Source organism: Cygnus atratus, chromosome 5, assembly GCF_013377495.2.
Source record: "Cygnus atratus isolate AKBS03 ecotype Queensland, Australia chromosome 5, CAtr_DNAZoo_HiC_assembly, whole genome shotgun sequence".
NCBI classification, from domain to species: domain Eukaryota; kingdom Metazoa; phylum Chordata; class Aves; order Anseriformes; family Anatidae; genus Cygnus; species Cygnus atratus.
In genome coordinates this window covers 17,655,705-17,675,768 of record NC_066366.1, presented here as the reverse complement: position 1 = coordinate 17,675,768, position 20,064 = coordinate 17,655,705, and the positions used below count along the sequence as shown (strand labels likewise).

Genomic DNA, 20,064 nt, shown 5'->3' with positions numbered 1-20,064 from the left:
TTCTTTTCAATACTTATTTGCTTTTCCCACAGTCTGCTTCTGATTTTCTCTCCTTCAACCCACAATAATTTGACATTTCCTATAGTCCCTTTTATCATGGGCAGTTTTCTCCTAGGATCCTAAGTCTCTTCACAAACAGTTTCTGTACCAGAGAGCACTTCCTTCTAAGTGAGACAGTATAGCAACAAAGAGGTAATCTCTTACAAGGAAATATGGACAGTTCAATTCATTCACCATTAAAAAAAAAAAAAAAAAAAACACTATATTTTATATTTTCTTTGCTGAAAACATGTTTTATGATTTTGCAGACAATAGATGTGAGGCATTGAATAGGTTGGTTAAGAAATTTTAGGGAAGTCAGTTTATTTACCACAGAGTAAAAAACAAGCATATATACAAAAAAAAAAATACATTAATGCCTAATTAAATTAGTAGAGAGTGCTTTGCATTTTTTTATTACTGCTCTTAACCTGAAAACAACAAAGAAAAACTGAGATGCCCTTAAGTCCCTTGAGAGAGAATGGAAGTTACAATAAAAGAAGTGACTGAACCTCAAGAGATAGACAATTTCTCAGTACTGAGACAGGATTAAATATATCTAGTCTATGCCAAGAAGTTTGTCCAACCTGTTTTTCAATACTGTCAGGGATGAGAATTTTAAATTATCCCTGGGTTGTTACTGAATTGTCTGGTATGTTAGAAAAGTTACCAAAGCTGCTTCATTCATAAAGAGGATATCACCTAAGTACTCTGATTTCTATGGACTCAGGCAACTAGGAATTGCATCCCACCACATTTTTCATTACCTAGTCAAAAAGGCCAAGCTGCTCCCCTGTCTCGCAGCAGGGCTTTTCAAAGCACCATGCAATCCACCTGGAAGGTATCCAGCAGCACATAGATTTATCGTATAATAATGGAATGCTTTGGATTTTGATGCCACCCCCACCATATGGATATTCACCTTTTTGCTTCCATTTGCTAAAAAATGAAACAAATACGCCTTTGGCAATTCAACCTCACCCCTGACAGTCATCCCAGACAATCTAGCAAGTACCTACAAGTAGCTTGTAAAGAAACAGCAGTAGAACATCAAGCTCTCCTTGACTTGATTCCAGTTTCCCAGTTCTGAAGACACCTGTTGACCATCTCGTCATCCTGCATATTATTCAAATCAACTACAATATCAGTAATAGTCCTTCACAAGTCTGTAAAGATATAGTCATGATCCATGGAGACTTTCACATCCCTCTGCTCTGAAAAAAAACAGATAGGAATTCCTACAGAAGTACATCGTTTGCATCTTACAGGCCCGGGAACTGAGCTTTGCTCTTATGGGACAAGATTGACCTGATAGCAGTGATATAAAGTCCAAACTTATCAAAGGTAAGCAAAATATGTACAAAGCAGCAGGTATGTAGCTCAAAACAAAAGCAAAGAAAAAAAATTAAAAAAAAATAAACATAGATTAACACTGGAAACTATACCTCTGTGTGTAACCCTTGCTATGGGCCTCAAAAAGGAGTCATTTCTTTGAATATCTGTGCTACTATCTCTGATTTGACCACACTATTTAGTGTGCTGAAATAACTATGTTGCAACCAGCACCCAAAATAGCTGGTTTAAAAGTAGTTCTTCTGTGTTGACAGTACACTAGATGCACATCCCTTGTTAGAGAAGAGGGACTGGCTGAAAAGAAGAGGCAAGCTATTAATATTTACAGAAAGCTATTTGTCATATCAAGAATAAGTTGCTTGACAGTAATAGAGGAAATAGTCATCAAAGCTGGACTCAAACACTCATATACTTGCTAATGAGCAATAATAGCAAATTAGATTACATCGGATCAGATTAGAGCTCCTGGAGGAACTGTCAAACATTTCCACAGCTGTGTAGAAGATTACACTGATTCTAGAATAAAGAAGAAGGGCAACCAAAAATTTAATTTGCCTTGGCTGGAAAGCACAAAGCATCTTCCAAAAATTCTATGCAAATTGATGTAAATCACCTACAGTCAGGACAGCCACAAACATTTTGTCACAACATTCTTACTCTTCAAGACGTAGACTAACACACTGCTTTTTAAAGCAGTTGTTTAATAAGTCGTGAACCCTCACAAGCAACTCTTCAGCTACTCGGCACATATCCACACACTGTGGCTGCGCACAGCCCCTGAGAAAGGCAGCCCCATGCTTTGCTGCTTCACTTCCACACTCCCTAAACGTGTGTTTGTTCCTGTATGTCCTGGTGACCAACATCTTTCTGAAGTATCGGCAGAAATGAATCATTTTGTTCTCGTTGCCCTGCTCTTTCTGTGGAAACCAAGTCAAAAAGCTCAGCACTGAGCACTCCAAAGCCTCGAGCTCCCTCTGCAGCATTTTGGAAGGAATCGTCTTGCCTCAAGGAACATATAAATTACGTGGTGAGGAACTGGATCATTCATAGCACTCAATTTCTGGGAAAATTGCACTGAAATCTGAGCTGGTCTAGTAAATCATTTGTATTAAATTTTATTTTAATGTGGAACCGTTATGATCTGTTGACCCTGGCAAATATTTTCTTTACTGACCCTGCCCCAAACCGCTTTCAAAGGAAATAACTGGAGGAAAGCGCATTCCTTTGGTATTTTCCTCTGTGAATGTGTAGAGTTAACAGGCCAGGTTCAGATATAACAAGAGGGGTTACTAAATCACTATGCCAGACATTAGAAGTGAATTTAAAAGCATTTAAGTGGTGATTTATATCTTAACTAAATGATGATTTATATCTTTTAGTTCCATGTTTGTTACTAACTTAGACTCCCTGAGAATTACACTGATATATAGGATTACTTTCACACATCTTCATACAGCAGTGCTGAATGTGGCCACTAAGTTCATACAAGCCTCAGCTGATGATGGTTTCAATTGCTTGTCAAGTGACAGAGAAAAAGACATAGACGCTGATTTAGACACCCTTTGTGTAGACTTGTCTCTGAATTTGGCCTGCTAATATCACTAGGCACAAGCTAGGTGACATGTGATTTGGTTCCTCCTTACACATTGTTTTGAAGTCATTTTTCTTGGCAATATTAAAATGAGTTTTTTTTAAACTGGATTTTTTACTTTTTCCATTGTTATTAGGATTTATATCTGCTTTCTAAGTTAATTCACACACTGCAACTATATTTCTTCTTGGCATCATACTACAATTTTTTACTCACGCTCATTCCTCCACATTAAAGAATCTTCAGGACTGCAGAGAGAAAATACAACCCTCAACACAGGCACAGTTAATCCCAGTTTATGTGACCCTGCAACAAGTTAATTCCCTCCAATCTGCAGCAATTAGGGACTCAAAAAAATCTGCTTTAAACTTGTTTAGTCCACAAATGGCTTTCATGCATGTAGCTAGTTCCACTTACTGGCTTTCTTGATCATGTGCAAGACTGGCTCTGTGTAACAGACTGGCTCTGTGTAACAGACTGAAACAGGATGCTGAAAATCTAGCAATTTTATCTAAGGAGGGCTTGTGCCTGTGGGAATTTTAGAAACGTTTGGGAGTAGGAGTTGTTCCTCAAGTTGGAATGTGAGACTGGAGAAGGAGATGTGGAAAATGATAACTCCCAAGTTTGTGTATCTGAGACTGCAATATCTTTATGGCATGGACCAGAGTTCTATTTGTGTGTTGCAACAATAATAAATTAAAGGATGCACTGGGAACAACTTAGTAATGGGACAATTTCGGGAATCAACCGAAGGTAGTTCAGGACTTTCCTTGTTCCTATCTATGCTGTGCCGTAAATCATTATAGTTGCTCTGAATTTTGTAGACCTACAAAATGATGTCACGAACTTGAACTTTCCCTTTCAAGAAAAGTTCACAACCTTTCACCTTCCATAAAAAATGGCTTTAAGACATGGAGACTTAAAATTTGCCCTACTTCTGTTTTAAAGGTCAGAAGTTATTTCATGTCACAATTAACCTTTGTGAGCAACAAGGCCCACACGACAAGTCCTGTGTTTCTAGGTTAAGGCTTGGGTCTCTGGGGGCAGCAGAGGCAGTGCATGGAGGGCAGAGGCTGCTTTCCTGGGTGGCTGCTAGAGATACCATGGCAATAGCAGTGTCTCTTTGGGAAAGGGTCTCTGATACTGCATTTCTTGCTCTGTCAAGTCTGTTCATCAATAATTGGTCTCCTTTCCCCTCTTTGCAAAAAGAAAATAAATAAAGAAAAAAGCTCCCAAAATAACCCTTGTAGATTTAGGCGGTATGTAAAACATTAAATAAGTGATAAGTCTCACGAAAAGGCTAATAATTCTGTGTTTAATGGGGGAACCTACCAATCCCCCAACCTGGGCACAAACACATTACAATTACAGCTTAACCAAAACCAGGATGCAGGGAGCTGGCTCTACTTGTGCAGCAGGAGACAGGCAGTGTCAAACCTGGCTCCAAGCACACATTTTTAATTCAGTACCACATCACAAGTCAGTTAATCTCCGAGGTATTTAGAGCACTGTGCGGCTCCTAATAACAGACCAGCTGGCAGCAAGCACGGCGACCAGCATTTCGGTGCTGTCAGCGCCTCAGGCACTACCGGGTGGCTGGGAGCTCAGCAGGCTGCAGCCTGCCTCTGACACCTCAGCACGGCGATTCGGCCCCGGGAGCAACAGCCGAGACACTCCACACGGAGACTGAGAGGCGGCGAGGGTTATTTTTGCAATGAACTAGCGCAGAGCCAGGCAGCCCCGCTGCTGACACCCGTGGGCTGAGGTGTCCGGGCACCCGTAGGCGATGGGGGCGCTTCCTCGTAATTCTTTATTTTGAAACACGCGGGGCCCTTTTGCTACCAGACGCCGCCAGCAGGGCCCGCCTGCGGGGCGGAACCGCCCAGCAGCAAGGCGGCGGCCGCCATCTTCTAGCGGCGCCAGGGAGCTCGGTGCTGCCATCGCGTGGCTGCCGGCGGGCGGGAGCAGGGCTGGGGCAGCAGGGCTGGGGCAGCAGCGCTCCGCCATCGCGGCTGGGAGGGGGCCGGGCCGGGCCGGGGTTCGCTTCGTTTCTCGTCCCTGCAGTGTCCGGCCTCCCCGTGGAGTCGCTCAGCGGAAACAGGAACGAAACCCGCCCACGGAGGCGGGACTACGCCAGCGTTCTCTTGCCGCCCGCGCCTCGCCTGGCGCTGGCCCCTCTATAGGCCTCGGTACCATGGACCCGTTTCTGACCCTGCTGTATTCCTTTTCCTCGAGCTTGTCGGCCGGGGAGCTGCGTGACCTGAAATTCCTCTGCCAGGACAAGATTGGGAAGAGGAAGCTTGAGTCTGTCCAAAGCGGCGCGGAGCTCTTCAACTTCCTCCTCGAGCAGCAGGTGATATCAAGCCACAATGTGGACTTTCTCAAAACGATGCTTATGGTCATTAAAAGAGAAGATTTGACCACACGGCTAGAACATTTTGTAGAGGAAGGAGAAGCTAATGTACCTGATGATCAACCAGATGTGAATGAAAAACGTAGGTGGATTTTTTTTATTCTTTTGACTTTTTTTTTTCCAAAATAAGCACAATAAGTACATACACATCCTCAAGACATGGGTCTGCTTGGATTGCCTGCTGTGGCTGAGTCCACTGCTGACAGTGCTTCTGCTACTTAATTGCTGCACAGGACAGTGTTATATCCTGGAAGAGTACCATGAGGGCAGCATATGCTGTGAACAGCTTGCCAGAGTGGGAATTACTTCTCTGTTACACCTAATGGTCACTTGGATGTTTGCTATATACTTGGACCTCCTGGTATATGCAGTGGCTTTTCAGACATGATGTGACATACAGCGTGTGTAATACAGTAAAAGTAGTAGCATTTTGCTTAATAAAAATATTATCTAATGTTACTTTTGGAAATCCATCATTAACATATTTTTGCTATTTCAGGTCTGCAGAAGGTAGCTATTGAAGTCATATGTGAAAATGTTGGGAGAGACTGGAAAATGCTGATGCGGAAACTTGGCTTTTCTGAAGTGAAAATGGACAGAATAATAGCAGCCAATCCCCTTAATTTGAAGGAACAATTGGTTCAGTCACTTCGAGAGTGGCAGAAATGGAAGGGGAAAGATGCAAAGGTGACTGACTTAATAAAAGCTCTTCGAGACAGTAACATGAACTTGGTGGCAGACCTAGTTGAACAGAAGCTCATGCAACTGAACATTAAAACCAAGTGAAATCAGTGTAAAAACTCATTCACATCTGTGATGTGAAAGTAAAAAAGCAGAAGTGCCTTCTCATGTTCAAAACCAAAATCACTGTCATTGGTTCTATTAATTCTGTAATTCATTCATGTGCCTTAAATTAATAGCTTAATTTGCGGTCAGATTAAGACTAACAAAAACAAATTCCTTTCAGGTAATGCTTTGTAGCTGATGCTTCCCTTTAAGTGATTTTAACATTCAGAATAACTAAACTTGCCTGTGTAAAAATCCTTACACTTTAGTTCAGCCTCTCACCTGAAAATAATATTTGCTTTATTGCAAGTACTTCTCCGGTAACTTCTCTGTGAATACATCCATGGGACACTTGTGAAGGAGCTGTAATTTAAAACTTGATAGGGAGGTGGTTTTTTTTTTTTAGTGGCCTGTTTGTAACTGTAGTGTGAAAGGGGTAAGGAGGTAGAGCTCTTTGCTGTGTAGTGGGTCTTCTTTTTGTTTTAGGTGGCGTATATTATCTTCCATAATTTGTTGAGTACCTTTATTATCAGCAGAAGGATACTAAGAAGACTGTAACCTCAGTCTGTAAGATGGCAGTGCAGAAGTGCTAATAACTATTGTTATGGTGGTGCTTTTTTTTTTTTGGCAGAAAATATGCTCAGTTTGAAAATGAACTTGTTGAAATCAACTGTCTGTATCAAGTGCCTTCACGCAGAGAATCAGAATGGTAGAGATTGGAAGGGACCTATAGAGGTCACCTTATCCAGCCCTTCTGCTCAAGCCGCAGCACCACCTAGAGCAGGTTGCCAAGGACCTTGAACATCTCCAAGAATGGAGACTCCTCAACATCTCCAGGCAAACTGTGACAGTGCTCTGTCACCTGCAGCAAATAAAAATTGTAAAGTGCTTCCTGATGTTTAGATGGAAAACATCATCCTGAGGGAAATGTTCTCCTGAAACTATCAAAGAAATTTTAAGCATCTCACAAATGTTTACAGCACTTTTTTTTAATGCCTTGAATGTTTTAAGATTTTTCATATCAAGTCATCTTGAAATAGGATTGTTACTGCAAATATCCTTCTAACTACATAAATAGATACCTAAAGGGAGAGGCATCATTTTTGCTACTGTACCTGTGTGACTTAGCCCCTTTCAGATTCTTGTTACATGATGCTATCACTGTGAAAGCTGTGTGTCAGAATGTAATGCATCACTACTGTTTGTGACACAATTTTCAAGTTTTTGTTGAATTTGGTGCTTTTAGTGTAGAAGGGAAACCGCTGTAATGTGAACTTGACTTTTTATTAGAGTTTTTTCTTGAAAAATACTTGTGAGAATCATTTTAATCCTAGTGTGCTAAATATCAGTGATGATATGCAAGCAAAGGAACAATGGGTAACAAAAGTTTCCACCTGTCTGTTTTTTTGGCATGTGCAGTTCCTTAAGTACTCCCTTCGATACTTTGTCAGCATCGGTTGTCAATTCCAAAGTTCTGGTAGGAGATGAAATGCTGCACTTCAACTAAATGACTAGCTCAAAAGTTTTAGTGACTTCTAATAGACTTGGTCTTCATTCTACAGTATTTGAATAAAATTTGCAGACTTTTTTCTTCAAGCATCTAAGCTATCTTTCTGAGCAGAGTAGAAGAGAAATTAGCAAAATGAGTTGTGATGAAGCAGCTCTGCAACAGTTCCAAGTTCAATCTGTCCAGTGTTTTCCTTACCTACTTGTCCTAAGTTTTCTGGTTCACAAAAGATAAACATAGCAGGAATATTAAAAACTATACTGCCTACTACATATTATCAGGATATTTTAAGAATCAGTAGGAACAGCTGTTGTAGCCAAGTGCTCATCTGTAAGAAATGTTCTGCCTCAAGATGCAAAACTCAAGGATTTGTACATAGTGGTTGTTTGAAAGCAAAGACCTAGACTGCAGCAATCTCTTAGTACTTCAGGACCAATTAAAAACTATTTTTATTAAAGATTGAAAAGGTGATTGTGAGAAGAACAAAATCAGTGAAACAAAAACTTTCTATTTTTAGAAGAGTGTAATTCATAAAGAAATGCGTTGTCATCTGGTCAGCAATCTTTATTTTCAAAATCAGTATTTTGGACTCACTTTTATAGCTAGAATTAAAGTTTTATACTGTATAATTTTGTGCATATTTCATTAAAACTATTTCCTTAAATTAGATGGAAACTGTTTCTTTGTTTTATAGAATTGCTGTCTATGATGAGATCTCTAATTAGGAGAAAATAAACACTAAGGGACACTTTTAAAGAAAGGAGTGGTGCTAAACAGGTCTTATATTACCATGTCACCCTCGGAACATCAAAAAGGAGAAGGGGAGAAAAAGGAGAAAAAAAATGATAATAAATGCAGGAGTAGCTTTTGAATGCTGTTGCTTGGGAAAAATTCTCTGCCAGCCCTTAGGAGCCTAAAATTGAGTGTGATGTATGCATGGGAGACAGGCCTTCAATAAATAACTGTATTAAAATTGTTTTCCTTATTTTTCTCCACTAGTCATGCTCTGGTAAGGGTGTTGTAGTTGTTTTATAATTAATTAAAATTACAGTTTATGCCTCCTTTCTAAACCTGCAGGGTTCTACAGGATGTGTTCAGAAGTTAAACTGATAGACGCTTTGGTGTTCCCTGAAGTCTATACTAGCACTAGAGTGTTAGCATGTACTTAGAACTTTGAATGCATAAGGCAAATGACTTTACCAATTTTATCAAATTCTTTCTTCAATACTCTGCAAGAATGTCTGCCTGCATATCTGCTTTTTATTTTTATTTTTTTAATTTCTCTTGAGAGTCTTTGTTTCCTTACAGCCTTCAAAAGACAGCACATCAAAACATGTTGATAGTGAAAACTACTCTCTCAGGAGAATTCTTATTTTGGTGGATTGTTTTTTCAGGTCCCTTTGTAGTCTCTGAGTACTTGCTTGCCATTTCCCATGATGCTTGAAAATATCACTAATTATATACTGCACATTGTGATGGCTTTTTTTTTTTTTCCAGAAGTCGCTTATTTTCATGACAGAAGTAAAAGAAATTTTCTAGACTTTTAATTAAAATTACTCTTATACAAATTGGTTGTCATGAATATTTTGAATGCAATGTTTTATATTCCTTCTTCTCCATTCCCAAAACACAGGCAGCTGTACTTCCTCCAGCCTTTGTTTCAGTCCTAAAGTAATCGGCTATTTTATGAAATCTAATTGCTTCATTTAATTGTCGAGCACAAAAAGCTGAGTAATGCATGCTGTATCTGTATCTCAGAGCTCTCTCTAGCACTCAGCATGTCCTTAATTCAGACTCTTTGGCTGAGTATTTTTCAATTTGAATTTAATTTCTAATCACTGTCTTTGTCTCTTTCCTAATTACTAAAAGGTGGTTTGCGCTATTCTTCCAGTCCCCTGCATAGATCACCTGTGTTCTTAAAATATGTTCCAGCATGGAAAACATGTTTCCAAGTTGTTTTCCCTGTTTGATTTATTACTTCTTTCCTCTGGCAATGTTTTTATTGCAAGTTTTAAGGCTGCACTGATAGAATTGCAGAAACTAGTTCACTGCCTCAACTGTATACCATAAGAATAGGAATTATGGAGGTCAGATGAGAGATGTGGGGTTTTGATGTCTGCAAGCAATGAAAGTTCAAGGACTTTGGAAGAATCTTTGTTTTTATAACAATTTTCATAGCTAAGGATTACTTAATGTTGAGACGGTATGTTGCAATGGGTTCTGGGAACTGTAGGTTTAGAAGAAAGGAAGCACAGTTTTGCTCAGCTGCCAGGAAAGTTCAGATTAATGCAGAATCAAAAGACAGGCTCATGGGGGGGGCGGATCTCTGTGGAATAAACTCACGGGCACTCTTAACAAGTGCATAGGCATAAGTTTCTTCTACAGAACTATTTCTCCCACTGTTTCTTCTCAAGAACGTTACTCATGATTTCTTGAAACAGTCGGGTTAAAAATAACAGACATCTGCTCTTGTAAAATTTTATATAATACACATTATTTTAATATGTTAAGTTGGTATTGCTGGTCGAGTTGAAAGTCAGCAATTCCTGTGATTGGATAAGCATTGGAGGTTGAGAATTTTTTCATTGTTATCCAAATAGGCCATGTGCACAGTCCTAATTGTTGATGGTGACGCAGCTTTCCTTTCTTTCAGCTTGGAGTTTATCAAAGAAAAGGGTTACTCTGTTTCTGGAAGCTCACAGTATTTAGGACAGCTTTCAGTCTACAGAATAACCAGCTGTTGTAGCAAAGTTAAGGTCTTGGAAAGCATTCTCCAAGACTCTGAAGAGATCAGTATATAAAAATATATCTATAAAGCCCTTCCTGAGGACTACATTTCTAATACAGCATAATAAGTACTTTTGCTAAGGAGAGCAGCTTAATTTTAACTTTGTAAGTCTCAGGTCTCAAGAAGTTCTGAAACTGGCATTTTTACTTCATAGCATTCAAGCCTTCAGGACCAGGCTATTCCTCTGTGTGAAACTATAGGAGGATAAATTTGGAGCATTGTCATGGAGATGTATAAAGCCTTAACCAGGACTTTTCTGTTGTTGACTACACATTTACAGGTGACCACTTGTACAGAACTTTTATGCAAAGCAATAACCTTGCAATTAAAAATGTTCACATTTTTTATAATGTTTGCATATCTGCTTCTTAATTCCGTTATTCCTGATGATCTCAGCAGAACTATTAGCTTTGGAAAATAATTTTCAGAATTTAATAAGTCAGTACTTCTTATTATGATCTAACTTCTAATATGGCTTTAAAAGTTTTTCTGTGAGTGTACACACAACCTGTGGCAAAGACGTGCCCAAAGTGGTATATGGGGACCACGTTTCAATACACAAGTGGGTGATTTTTTTTGCAAACCTGGTACTAGATTTATGTACAGTGAACAAATAGACAATAAGGAGGGTTTTGAATAAAAATTAAGCTACAAAACTATTATTGTCATTAACCTTTTGAATTTTTGAGTATTAATTGTTTTTCTTTTAGTTCTACTCAATAAGAACCTCATCTTTTTCCCATTCTTTTTCAGAATTTTTATTTTTTTTTTTAAGAAATAGGATCCCACACCTATATCCATCTGTTAAATAAAAAGAAGTTAGTATCTGAACAATAGAGCTAAATGCTTATCTTTTTTTTTCCCAACCAGTAGTCTCCCTGAGAGGCACTTCCTGTAGCTTGTAGGCATATTGCCAAATTTTGAAAAAAATTACAGAGCAAATGGTAATGAAAAGGGTGTAGCACCTGGCAGGTCTGGACCTATGGTTTCTGGGATCTAACTCCTGTATTCTTTCTTAATGCCCTGCTAAGTGGGGTCAGAATTTAGTCACGACTTCCTGGTTGTAAAGTCCCTAGTGTGCAAAACCCTGGTTAGCTGGAATTGGCCTCAAAGCCATTATTCCCATGGCAACTGCTCTGTGCTGGAGTGTACTGGGCATGTGGCTGCAGCATGCTACTACCTTCTGGCTATCCCAGCTAGCTGAATAATATTTGGAAGCTGTTACTAATTGGGAGACTTGCTGCCGTCTCCAGTCATTGACCGTGTCAAAAATCCCAGCTCCAAGTGCAGGAACAAAAAGCAGAATTCCCGACTTAATTTTCTCCCTTCACTGCCCCACTGGGACAAGACACATGAGAGAGCACAGGCCTAGAATTAAGGAATTGACTTTTGACATTTCTTTAAACATCAGCTGAGTATATGGTGCTTCCATTTCTGTATCTAACTTGGGCTGTGAAATTCAGACTTGTGTGTCTAACTGCATGTTTGTGCATGAAGTAACTAATATGTATGCAGATGAATTAAAACTAATGAGAGCTAAAAACAACAAAGCATACATTTCTAGCTAACGGCTACTTGCAGCTCTGTTATATGCTACCTAAATAAGTGGACTTGATTATATATATTTTTCTTTATAACATTTTCACAAAAAAATGTCACTTTGAATGCTAAAGAATGTCGTGTCTCCATATGTGATACGTGTGATTCATTACATCAAAATGGCAAATGTCACACCTGGGCTGTGAATGTCAAGGGATATTAAATGTTATAGTATGTTATAGATAACTGTTTGTATAAGCCCTTTTGTTCTGTACAGTGGTTTATTTTTCCCTTTCATTTCCTGGAACTTCATTGTTACCAGCACTCCAGCTCTGACTCACTCCGAGCCTTTACTCACACGACTGAATGAGACCACTGAGGTGAGTCAGAATTCGAACCCCGTAGTTCTCTGTTGGCAGTGTGTTATGCTAGTCTAGCATGAGTACCTGACTGTGAATAGGAGGCACCTGCAAACAATGGACTTGGCTGTAAGAGCGATGCTGTGGACGAGGCCCTCCTTTCCATCCTGGTTCAGCATGGCAGGAAGGTGTCCGGCTGCTTCTGTGCCTCCCACCTCCTGCACTAAGATCCCAAACAGCCCCTGAGCTCCTCATCCATATAGGTAACTGATGCCATGCTCCCTGCAGCCTCGGTGGGTAACTAGAAGCAGCTGGAGCATGGCCTAGTACACTCTGGCCATCATTTTCTCCCTAGGAATGCCTCCTTTCTCCTCACGTTGCTTAAAGTGGGAGCAGGTGCAGGGATCTTTGTCAGGGTGAGAGATCCTCAGCCCTGGGAATTCCTGATTCTCAAGTAGTCATTCCTTCTGGATAAGCTACTAAGTAGTGTGAAAAGAGCAGGTCATTCTGGAGACTGAAAGCCTGAGACAGATTTCACCTCTCTCTCCTCTGTCATGTGAATTAAGGCTTGCAGAAGCATCTAGGCCAACAGCCTCAAAGTAGATTCCACTGCAAAAACAGCTGGAATGCTTACCTATTTTTAGTGTCAATCAACACCTTTGAAAGCTCTGACTTCTCTTTCACACATAATGTAATACCATTGCTAATGCATTTCCTAGGTTAGTATTCTTACAGCTTTGTAGAGGATTATTGTTATTAGGGATGTATTTAGGTCAGCCTGCATTTTTAAGGGGGACTGTTCTAGTAACCAGAGACTCCAGCACTGCAGAGCCCTGCCTCCTGTGCAGGACTTGCCTGCAAGGTGAGATGTCTGCTGCTCGGGTTTGAGCTGTGGGGAGCTCAGTTTGTTTTATGAGGTCTGAGAACTTCCCATGGGCTAATTCAGATGAATTAGAGAAAGAATTATGGAGAAATTAGATCACAGTTTCTTTTGCTTAAATGGCACCTAAAGTGCCTCATGGGCTTGTTCTATTTTCTCCTTTAAAAAGTTACTTTCATCCCTTATCTCCCTCCCGCAAACTCATACCCCCCCACATCGTTAAATGTTGAATAATTATAACACATAGGCCTGGGGGAGGACAAACACTGGTTTTCTTGGTGGTTTGAAGAGGACTTTGACATTGCTTGAATCATCCCTAGTTATTCAGACAGCCTGATCCAGTGGTTTTCAATGTTTTCAAACAGGATTACGACAGACTCAGCTAGGGGAAAATGGGCACCAGTAGAATTGCCACGGTACCTGTAAGCAGGTCAGGGAATATCCTGTTTTTTTGAAATGTTATCGCATCACATGTTACAGCAGCAGTGACAGCTTCCTGTTTTTCCATGCAAAGAGAATCAATGGGCTGCTGCTGGCTGAAAAATGCTGCCAGCTTCTTTTGGTCATGTGTTTTGGTATTAGAGGTGACGTTCTTGAAGGCAGGCAAAACAGTTTCTAATCATGCAAACAAACTGAGCCATAGGAGCTCAAAACAAAACTTTGTGCACTCATAAACCTTGTGGAGAACTACGTGGTGTCTGTGTATGTAGGTTTTTCTGCTGCATTTTGGCTGCAAACTGGTATAGGTAAGAGATGCTGTCTCTCTATGAGCACATAAAATTGGCTGTCCCTTCCCTGTTGCAGCTACCATACATCTTGACCTTTCTGCTGAAGGTATGATAAAATAACCCAGTCTGGCAAAGTATCACTGCATCTGTTACCTGAAACTTTAAATTGGTACTGTAGATTTTGGTTGGTATGAAATTTGATGGATCTTGTTACAGCACAAATTTGGTATTGAAGAACGTTTTTTGGTTGGATAACTTTTACCGAATATTCCCCTTACTAGCTGATATATAGCAGGTAGGTGCAGTATATAACTGCAAACTTTTCATGCAGGGTACATGGCTTAAAGATACATTACAATCAAACTTGTGCTGGGCTATCTTGGTGAAAGAAAACTGTATGATTTATTATGAGACAAAGAAAGTGTTGGACACGAAAATGTTGTGCCTCCCCAATCCTGATATGCTTGTGTATGTATATATACACATCTCCATGTATATATGTATATATAGCGTGTGTATGCATATGCATGCATGCACACACCCTTAAATAAAGTTATTTGATACAATCTGGAAAACAAGACTTTCCTGACAGGGCTATTTCTCAATACTGTTTCTCAGACTTATGTCTATCACTTGTAAGCTGTATACTACTTCTGCTAGAAACAATTGTGTTGCATTTTTGAGCCAACACTAAATAAGTACAAATGCAGGGCAAGCTGCTGCATCTTCAAGATTAGGCAGAGCAAAAGTGATTTTAAAACAATTTCATTCTCACAGATTTAAACGCAAAAGTTGGCTTAATTCCTAGTACACATTAGAGCAGTGATTGTTTACTGTTATGTTCAGCGTTTTCCCTCAATGTAATACTTTAGGCCAATACCAAATTTGTGATGCTGACATTAACCCTCTGTTCTTTCCCCCACTACTCCTGCTCTTGCAGGCAGCAGCTGTAGACACTAGAGAAATTCTTCAGTAAGCACTGCGCATTTTATAAGCAGCATACATGACCAAAGTGAACAGAAAAATCCCTCCTTCTCCTTCTGCACACTTTAAATTGTGTTGTCTGTGGCACACATGCCGTTCACCCCTGAGCCATAAGCAGCACAGCTCAGCAGCGGTGCCGCTTTCCAGCCTGTCCGTAAATGATTAAGGCAGAAGATAGGTGAGTCTTGGCCGCTTCAGTCTTTGGCTTCACTGATAAAGAGTACAAAGAACAATTTAGCACCAAGTTCCTTGATAGCTTTTGTGATGAGGGCAATAGTTCACTGAACTGAAACTGCCAAATTAATCTCACCTTGTCTAGACTTAATATTTTGTGTTTGTATATGAAGAAATGTTAACAATTCCCGGAAGTTTTAGGCATTATCTTCTAAAATTGTTTAAGGGACAAAAGGGAGTCATGTTTATTTGGATTTGCAAGAGGATCTGACCTGTGTTTGGAGTGCTGGCTGGCTGGCTGTGTGCAACACACAAAAGGAAAGAGAGCAATGTTCTCTGCCTCTTTGCACATGAGCTCAGGTGTGTTGTGGCAGCTTAACTTACAGACCGAAGCTAGAACCTGTTCATAGGTAAATATTTATGTTGACTCTTTTAAACGTGAATTACAATGCACACATATGGTATGGTCAAAGTGTCTTTAATATGAACTGTGTTCAGGAGAACGAGGAATTTAGCTCTGAAATAAATCATTTGCCCTGCTTGTTACAGCACAGATGAGCTATGTCAAGGCTGCTGTTTTTTCTATTATGAGTTATTCCTCATTATATATTACCCAGGATGGCTTTAAGCCATTTCCTAAATGTTTTTTATTATTCTCCCTTTGTTTAAGGATTAACTAATTGATGTGGCTTAGAGAGAAGACAATGATAGGGCTTTTTCAGCTTTTGTCCAACTTCCTAGAAATAATGATCTTTTAACCATGAGCTGAGAGAGGGTTACATTTCATATCTTTTCCTCTTATTTATTTTGCAAGCTACACACCATGTAATCTTTCAGCAGCTAGATTGCAAGTGTCTTTTTACCTAATAACTGCCATTAATTAATTATTTGATAAAAGCTGTGTAAATAGCTCTACACAAAGGAACATTCAGGCAAACAGAAGAAGGCAAAATGAAAACCAGAGTGACTAAGAGTATTATCTGACAAAACACAGGGGCAAATCTTTTGTTGGTAACTAAGGTGAGTCAAAAGACTACCCATTAAGACCTTGAAGGGAACTGAGTGCACACTGCATCAGACCTCAGGTGCAGATAAATGCACTCTGGTAAGATGCCTGAACTGAAGGGAGTGACCCACGGGGACCAACCAGTCAAGGATCACATTCTGCTTCTATAAACTCTGACTCCAGTTAGAGCAGCCATAACTGTTCATATCAGGGTGTGTGTGGTGGGAGCCCAGTTTCACTGTTATCCCGATATCACCGCTGCCAGCTCCATAGGATGCTGCTCAGCAGGGAGTTTTGGTACACACCACTGATGTGTACACCCCTGTACGGTGCATACTGCTGTATGCATACAGCCTCATCTGGGACTTGGCACTTTGTCTTTGGGACAGACAGAAAGCTATATTATACCAATATAAAACCAGAGGTTATTATAATTAATTATGGCAAAATTAACTTCAGTTTCCTATGTCAGAGTTGCTCACCAGAACAGAGAATGGACTCATTACATAAAAAGTTACCTATGAAAACCAAGGAGCATGCTACCAGTGGTTCAAAATGTGTAGGTCCCCTAGCTATCTGAAGCTGCATATGCTTTGCTCTGTTCTTAACAGCAGATTTTTATTTTTTATTTTTTTTTATTTTAATCTGTAAGGGGATGCAGAAATTGCCCTGAAACATGTTTTTAGGAAGGAGTAAACTGAAAACTTCAGTATACCAATTATTTTTCAGAAATATTCTTGGCTAATAATGGAAGCTCAATTGACCACTAGAGTTGCCTTTCAGTCATATAGTTGAGAAGTTGCCACCTAAGTCAGAGGAACTAGGTATTCTGTCTGGAAGAAATAAGTACTGTACATGAAGGTTAATAATTTTGATGGAGGAGGTGCTACTAAGGTACACAGCCTTTATAGCTGAGAGGAGAACTACTGGTATTTAGACTGTCTGTGCGCACAGATTGCACTGGATCCCCTGAACTTCCAGTGGCAGGGGATGCAGAAAGCATTTCTCAGTTTTAAAATTCTTCATGTGCTCCCTGACTCTAAGTTTTATGGAGGAGTTGCCTGTGCTGAGGAAATTTGGTCAGGCTGCTAACAGACGCACTGCTAACAGCAAACCAAGAAGGGACACAAAGCCTCATTATGTTTTTACTTATTGTTAAAAAAGATGGTTCGTCACATATCTAGACAACTTTGATGCATACATCTCAACACAAGGAAATCCCAGTAGCACTAAAATGGTAATTTCAGACAGGAACCCTGAAACTGTCTTTCTTTAAAGGAAACATGAATGCAGTGGTAGGGATAACTGATGCAGCAAGGGAGGTGCAGAGGCACCTGCCACTCCTGTTGCTATCGCAGAGGGCTCTGCTGGCCTCCTGCCTTCTCTGTGAGGCCCTGTGGAGTCTCCTCCCCACTGCACACCTCACCCAGGTCGTGTTGTGCATACTCTGGGTTTATGTTGCTCAAAATCATAGCATTTCTTCAAAAGAAAAGGATGAGAGCCTCTTGCAACTCTCTTAGCTTATATATTGACAGGCGTGTGCCATCTTTCATTTATTTGCTAATTAACTTAAATATCAGACATACAGTTTATGGTGCTGGTACACCACCAGATGGAATAGACAGACCAACATAGAAGCAAGCAGGGAAGGAATTTACGTTAAAAACACAATGAAAAATTTTCAGAAGAGAAGCACCACTTACTGTATTTCCATTATTTTTCTCACTATTTATTTCAAATTGACTTGAGCTCTGTTCCCAAAGGTCTTGTTTTGTTCCACTGGCAAAAGTAGAGCTGCTTTTTCGAAAATATTGTCTGTTTTCCCCAAAGGTTCTCTTCTGACTCTGATTCCTTTTAAATGTCATTCTGCTGCTTAAGGCTACTAGTAGGTGGTCTGAGCTGAATGTTTACTATTATATGGCTTATACCTATACTTATTTTCCATGTCAGATTCTGACCTAGTAACCTTCTTCCCCAAATGCTAAAGGTGAAATTTAGTTTTAAATGACTTGGCTGCCTAGGCAGAATTGCTATTAATTAGAACAGGAAAATAATGTTGGGAAATGAACTTTCTCCAATAGCAGTTTTATACACTATACCTATTGGCAGATAATTTCATCTGAGCCTTAGGATCACCTTGAAAATGGAGATATTTCAGGGCAAAACACATTGGTGCCATTGTAAATTTCCATAGTTGTTAGTATTTTTGTCTGTTGCAGTTTTCTTTGTGAATTCATTTTGAGACTGTGTTGTTTTCTACTCACCATCTCAGCCAATTCATTTTAGCAAATGAATATTTTTAGTAAACATTTTGAAGACTGCAGGGAATTATAAAATGGTGAAAATAAACATTTAACTCCTGTGTATATAAACTGATGATTCACTGAAAACATTGTTTACATTTCCATTTGCCTATAAGCTGAAGCTGGTTGCACAGATAAGTTTTGTCTGGTTTATACACGTACAATTTGGGAATAATACCTTACCAATTTTATTACCTTCACATACACAGGTGAATGTTTCAATTCAGTGTGCATCTGAATAATGAAGATAGCGATTGCTGCGTGCAGTTTCATGCGGGCAATGTGCATGTAATGAAAGGTATGTTGGCAACTTGAAATCTAGTCAGTTAAGGATTAGAAAGAGGCTTGAGTACTATGCTAGATCTCTTTATTTGTTTTTTAAATGCTTTTATCTACTTTAGTACAATATGAAGGGCTAATAATAGAGGATGCTGAGTACATAGAAATCATGGTCCAGTTTGTTTAGTGCCCACTCCAAAGCCACTTGAAGCACTAGGAGCCTTTGCATAGCAGACAAACTGAAAAGATTTCTTTTTTCCCCTTCAAACTCAAACTTACAGGAGTCGAAGTGTTAGTTTACATGCAAATCCTTTTTACTCTAGTCAGACTACTTATAAAACTCTTTGCATACATTATTAAAATAATATAATCTTTTAAATATTTTGTGTCTCCTAACAGGTCTCAAAATATTCTAAAAGCTGAAGCCTCAATTTTGAAATGATCTTCATAGAAATCAACTCCCATTCCTCCTTGGAGTCTTCAGAAATAAACAGCTGAGATGCCACGTGTATAGAGCTCACCCTGAGAGCAGTGCATGGGTATACACAGTATTTTGGAATAAAAAATACCATCGTTCTTTTTTCTTGGTAATTGAATTTTCATATATCCTGAGAGATTGCCATGGCTCTGAATTTTTTATGCCCTGGTCTTGCAAATATTATCATTTAATTCCAAACCAGTTAAAATTAGCAAGTCAGGTAGGCAAGCCTTAGGCTGCAAAATCCAAAGCAACAAAGCCAAAAGCAGCACTGCTTATTTTGATGGACATTCACATTCATTTTACTTGCTTTTCTACAAACAAGCTGTGCTGTTTCTTGCACGTATCCAGCATCCCAGCCCAGATTCGTGTCTCGGGCTGCTTCAGACACCTAACTGCAGCTCCCACAGCCAGAGTCCAGCTGCCCTAGGCTCCCTCTGCAGTCAATGAGAAGAGACAAGCATCCTCAGAGGGTGATTCATGGACCACACCAAAGATCTGGATCTCTTGCTCCACTGATTACAGAGGCGAGCAAGGGTAAATGGGTTCAGCGTGTAGGTGGTCAGCCAGGTGGAATGTATCCAGACCTGTTCCAGTGAGTCAGGAGCCACCATATTACAGCTGTTCCTGAATTCTTGACTCCAGACATTTCTGCTTCAACTATGCCACATGAATTTATTGAAAGATTTTTTTTTTTAAAATAAAGTATAACTAACAAATGTCAAACCATATTGCCCTGAAATTGTAACTGAAAGCACTATTTCATAGATGTCTTTCATTATATTAAAAAAGAGAGAGATTTGAAGATGTGCTGAAATCAGTATATTCGCTTAGTGTAGAATACATTTGCATTAGAT

The 20,064-nt window shown here is 39.7% G+C and overlaps 1 protein-coding gene across 4 annotated transcripts; it reads left to right on the top strand.

The window, feature by feature from the left end:
- The first annotated feature begins 4,858 nt into the window (after window positions 1-4,858).
- On the top strand, window positions 4,859-19,163 carry FADD (Fas associated via death domain). Of its 4 annotated transcripts, XR_007708345.1 has the most exons (5): window positions 4,877-5,478; window positions 5,896-6,083; window positions 10,632-10,757; window positions 12,339-12,396; window positions 18,660-18,735. XR_007708345.1 is itself a non-coding variant. In XM_050711081.1 (3 exons), exons 1-3 carry the CDS (start codon window positions 5,178-5,180, stop codon window positions 10,683-10,685), a joined length of 543 nt encoding a protein of 180 aa, XP_050567038.1. In that variant the 5' UTR covers window positions 4,877-5,177; the 3' UTR covers window positions 10,686-12,077. The 4 variants fall into 4 exon arrangements, 2 of the variants coding, with proteins under 2 accessions (XP_035408071.1, XP_050567038.1); XR_007708346.1 differs by lacking the exons at window positions 10,632-10,757; window positions 12,339-12,396 and adding an exon at window positions 19,129-19,163 and having other exon boundaries at window positions 4,878-5,478; window positions 18,660-18,748; XM_050711081.1 differs by lacking the exons at window positions 12,339-12,396; window positions 18,660-18,735 and having other exon boundaries at window positions 10,632-12,077.
- Window positions 19,164-20,064: the final 901 nt, after the last annotated feature.

Bases quoted from the DNA above. Each gene is read 5' to 3' on its own strand.
- FADD (XM_035552178.2), top strand. From the start codon at position 5,178: ATGGACCCGTTTCTGACCCTGCTGTATTCCTTTTCCTCGAGCTTGTCG. The intron at 5,479-5,895 runs GTAGGTGGATTT...TTGCTATTTCAG, and splicing joins ACCAGATGTGAATGAAAAAC to GTCTGCAGAAGGTAGCTATT.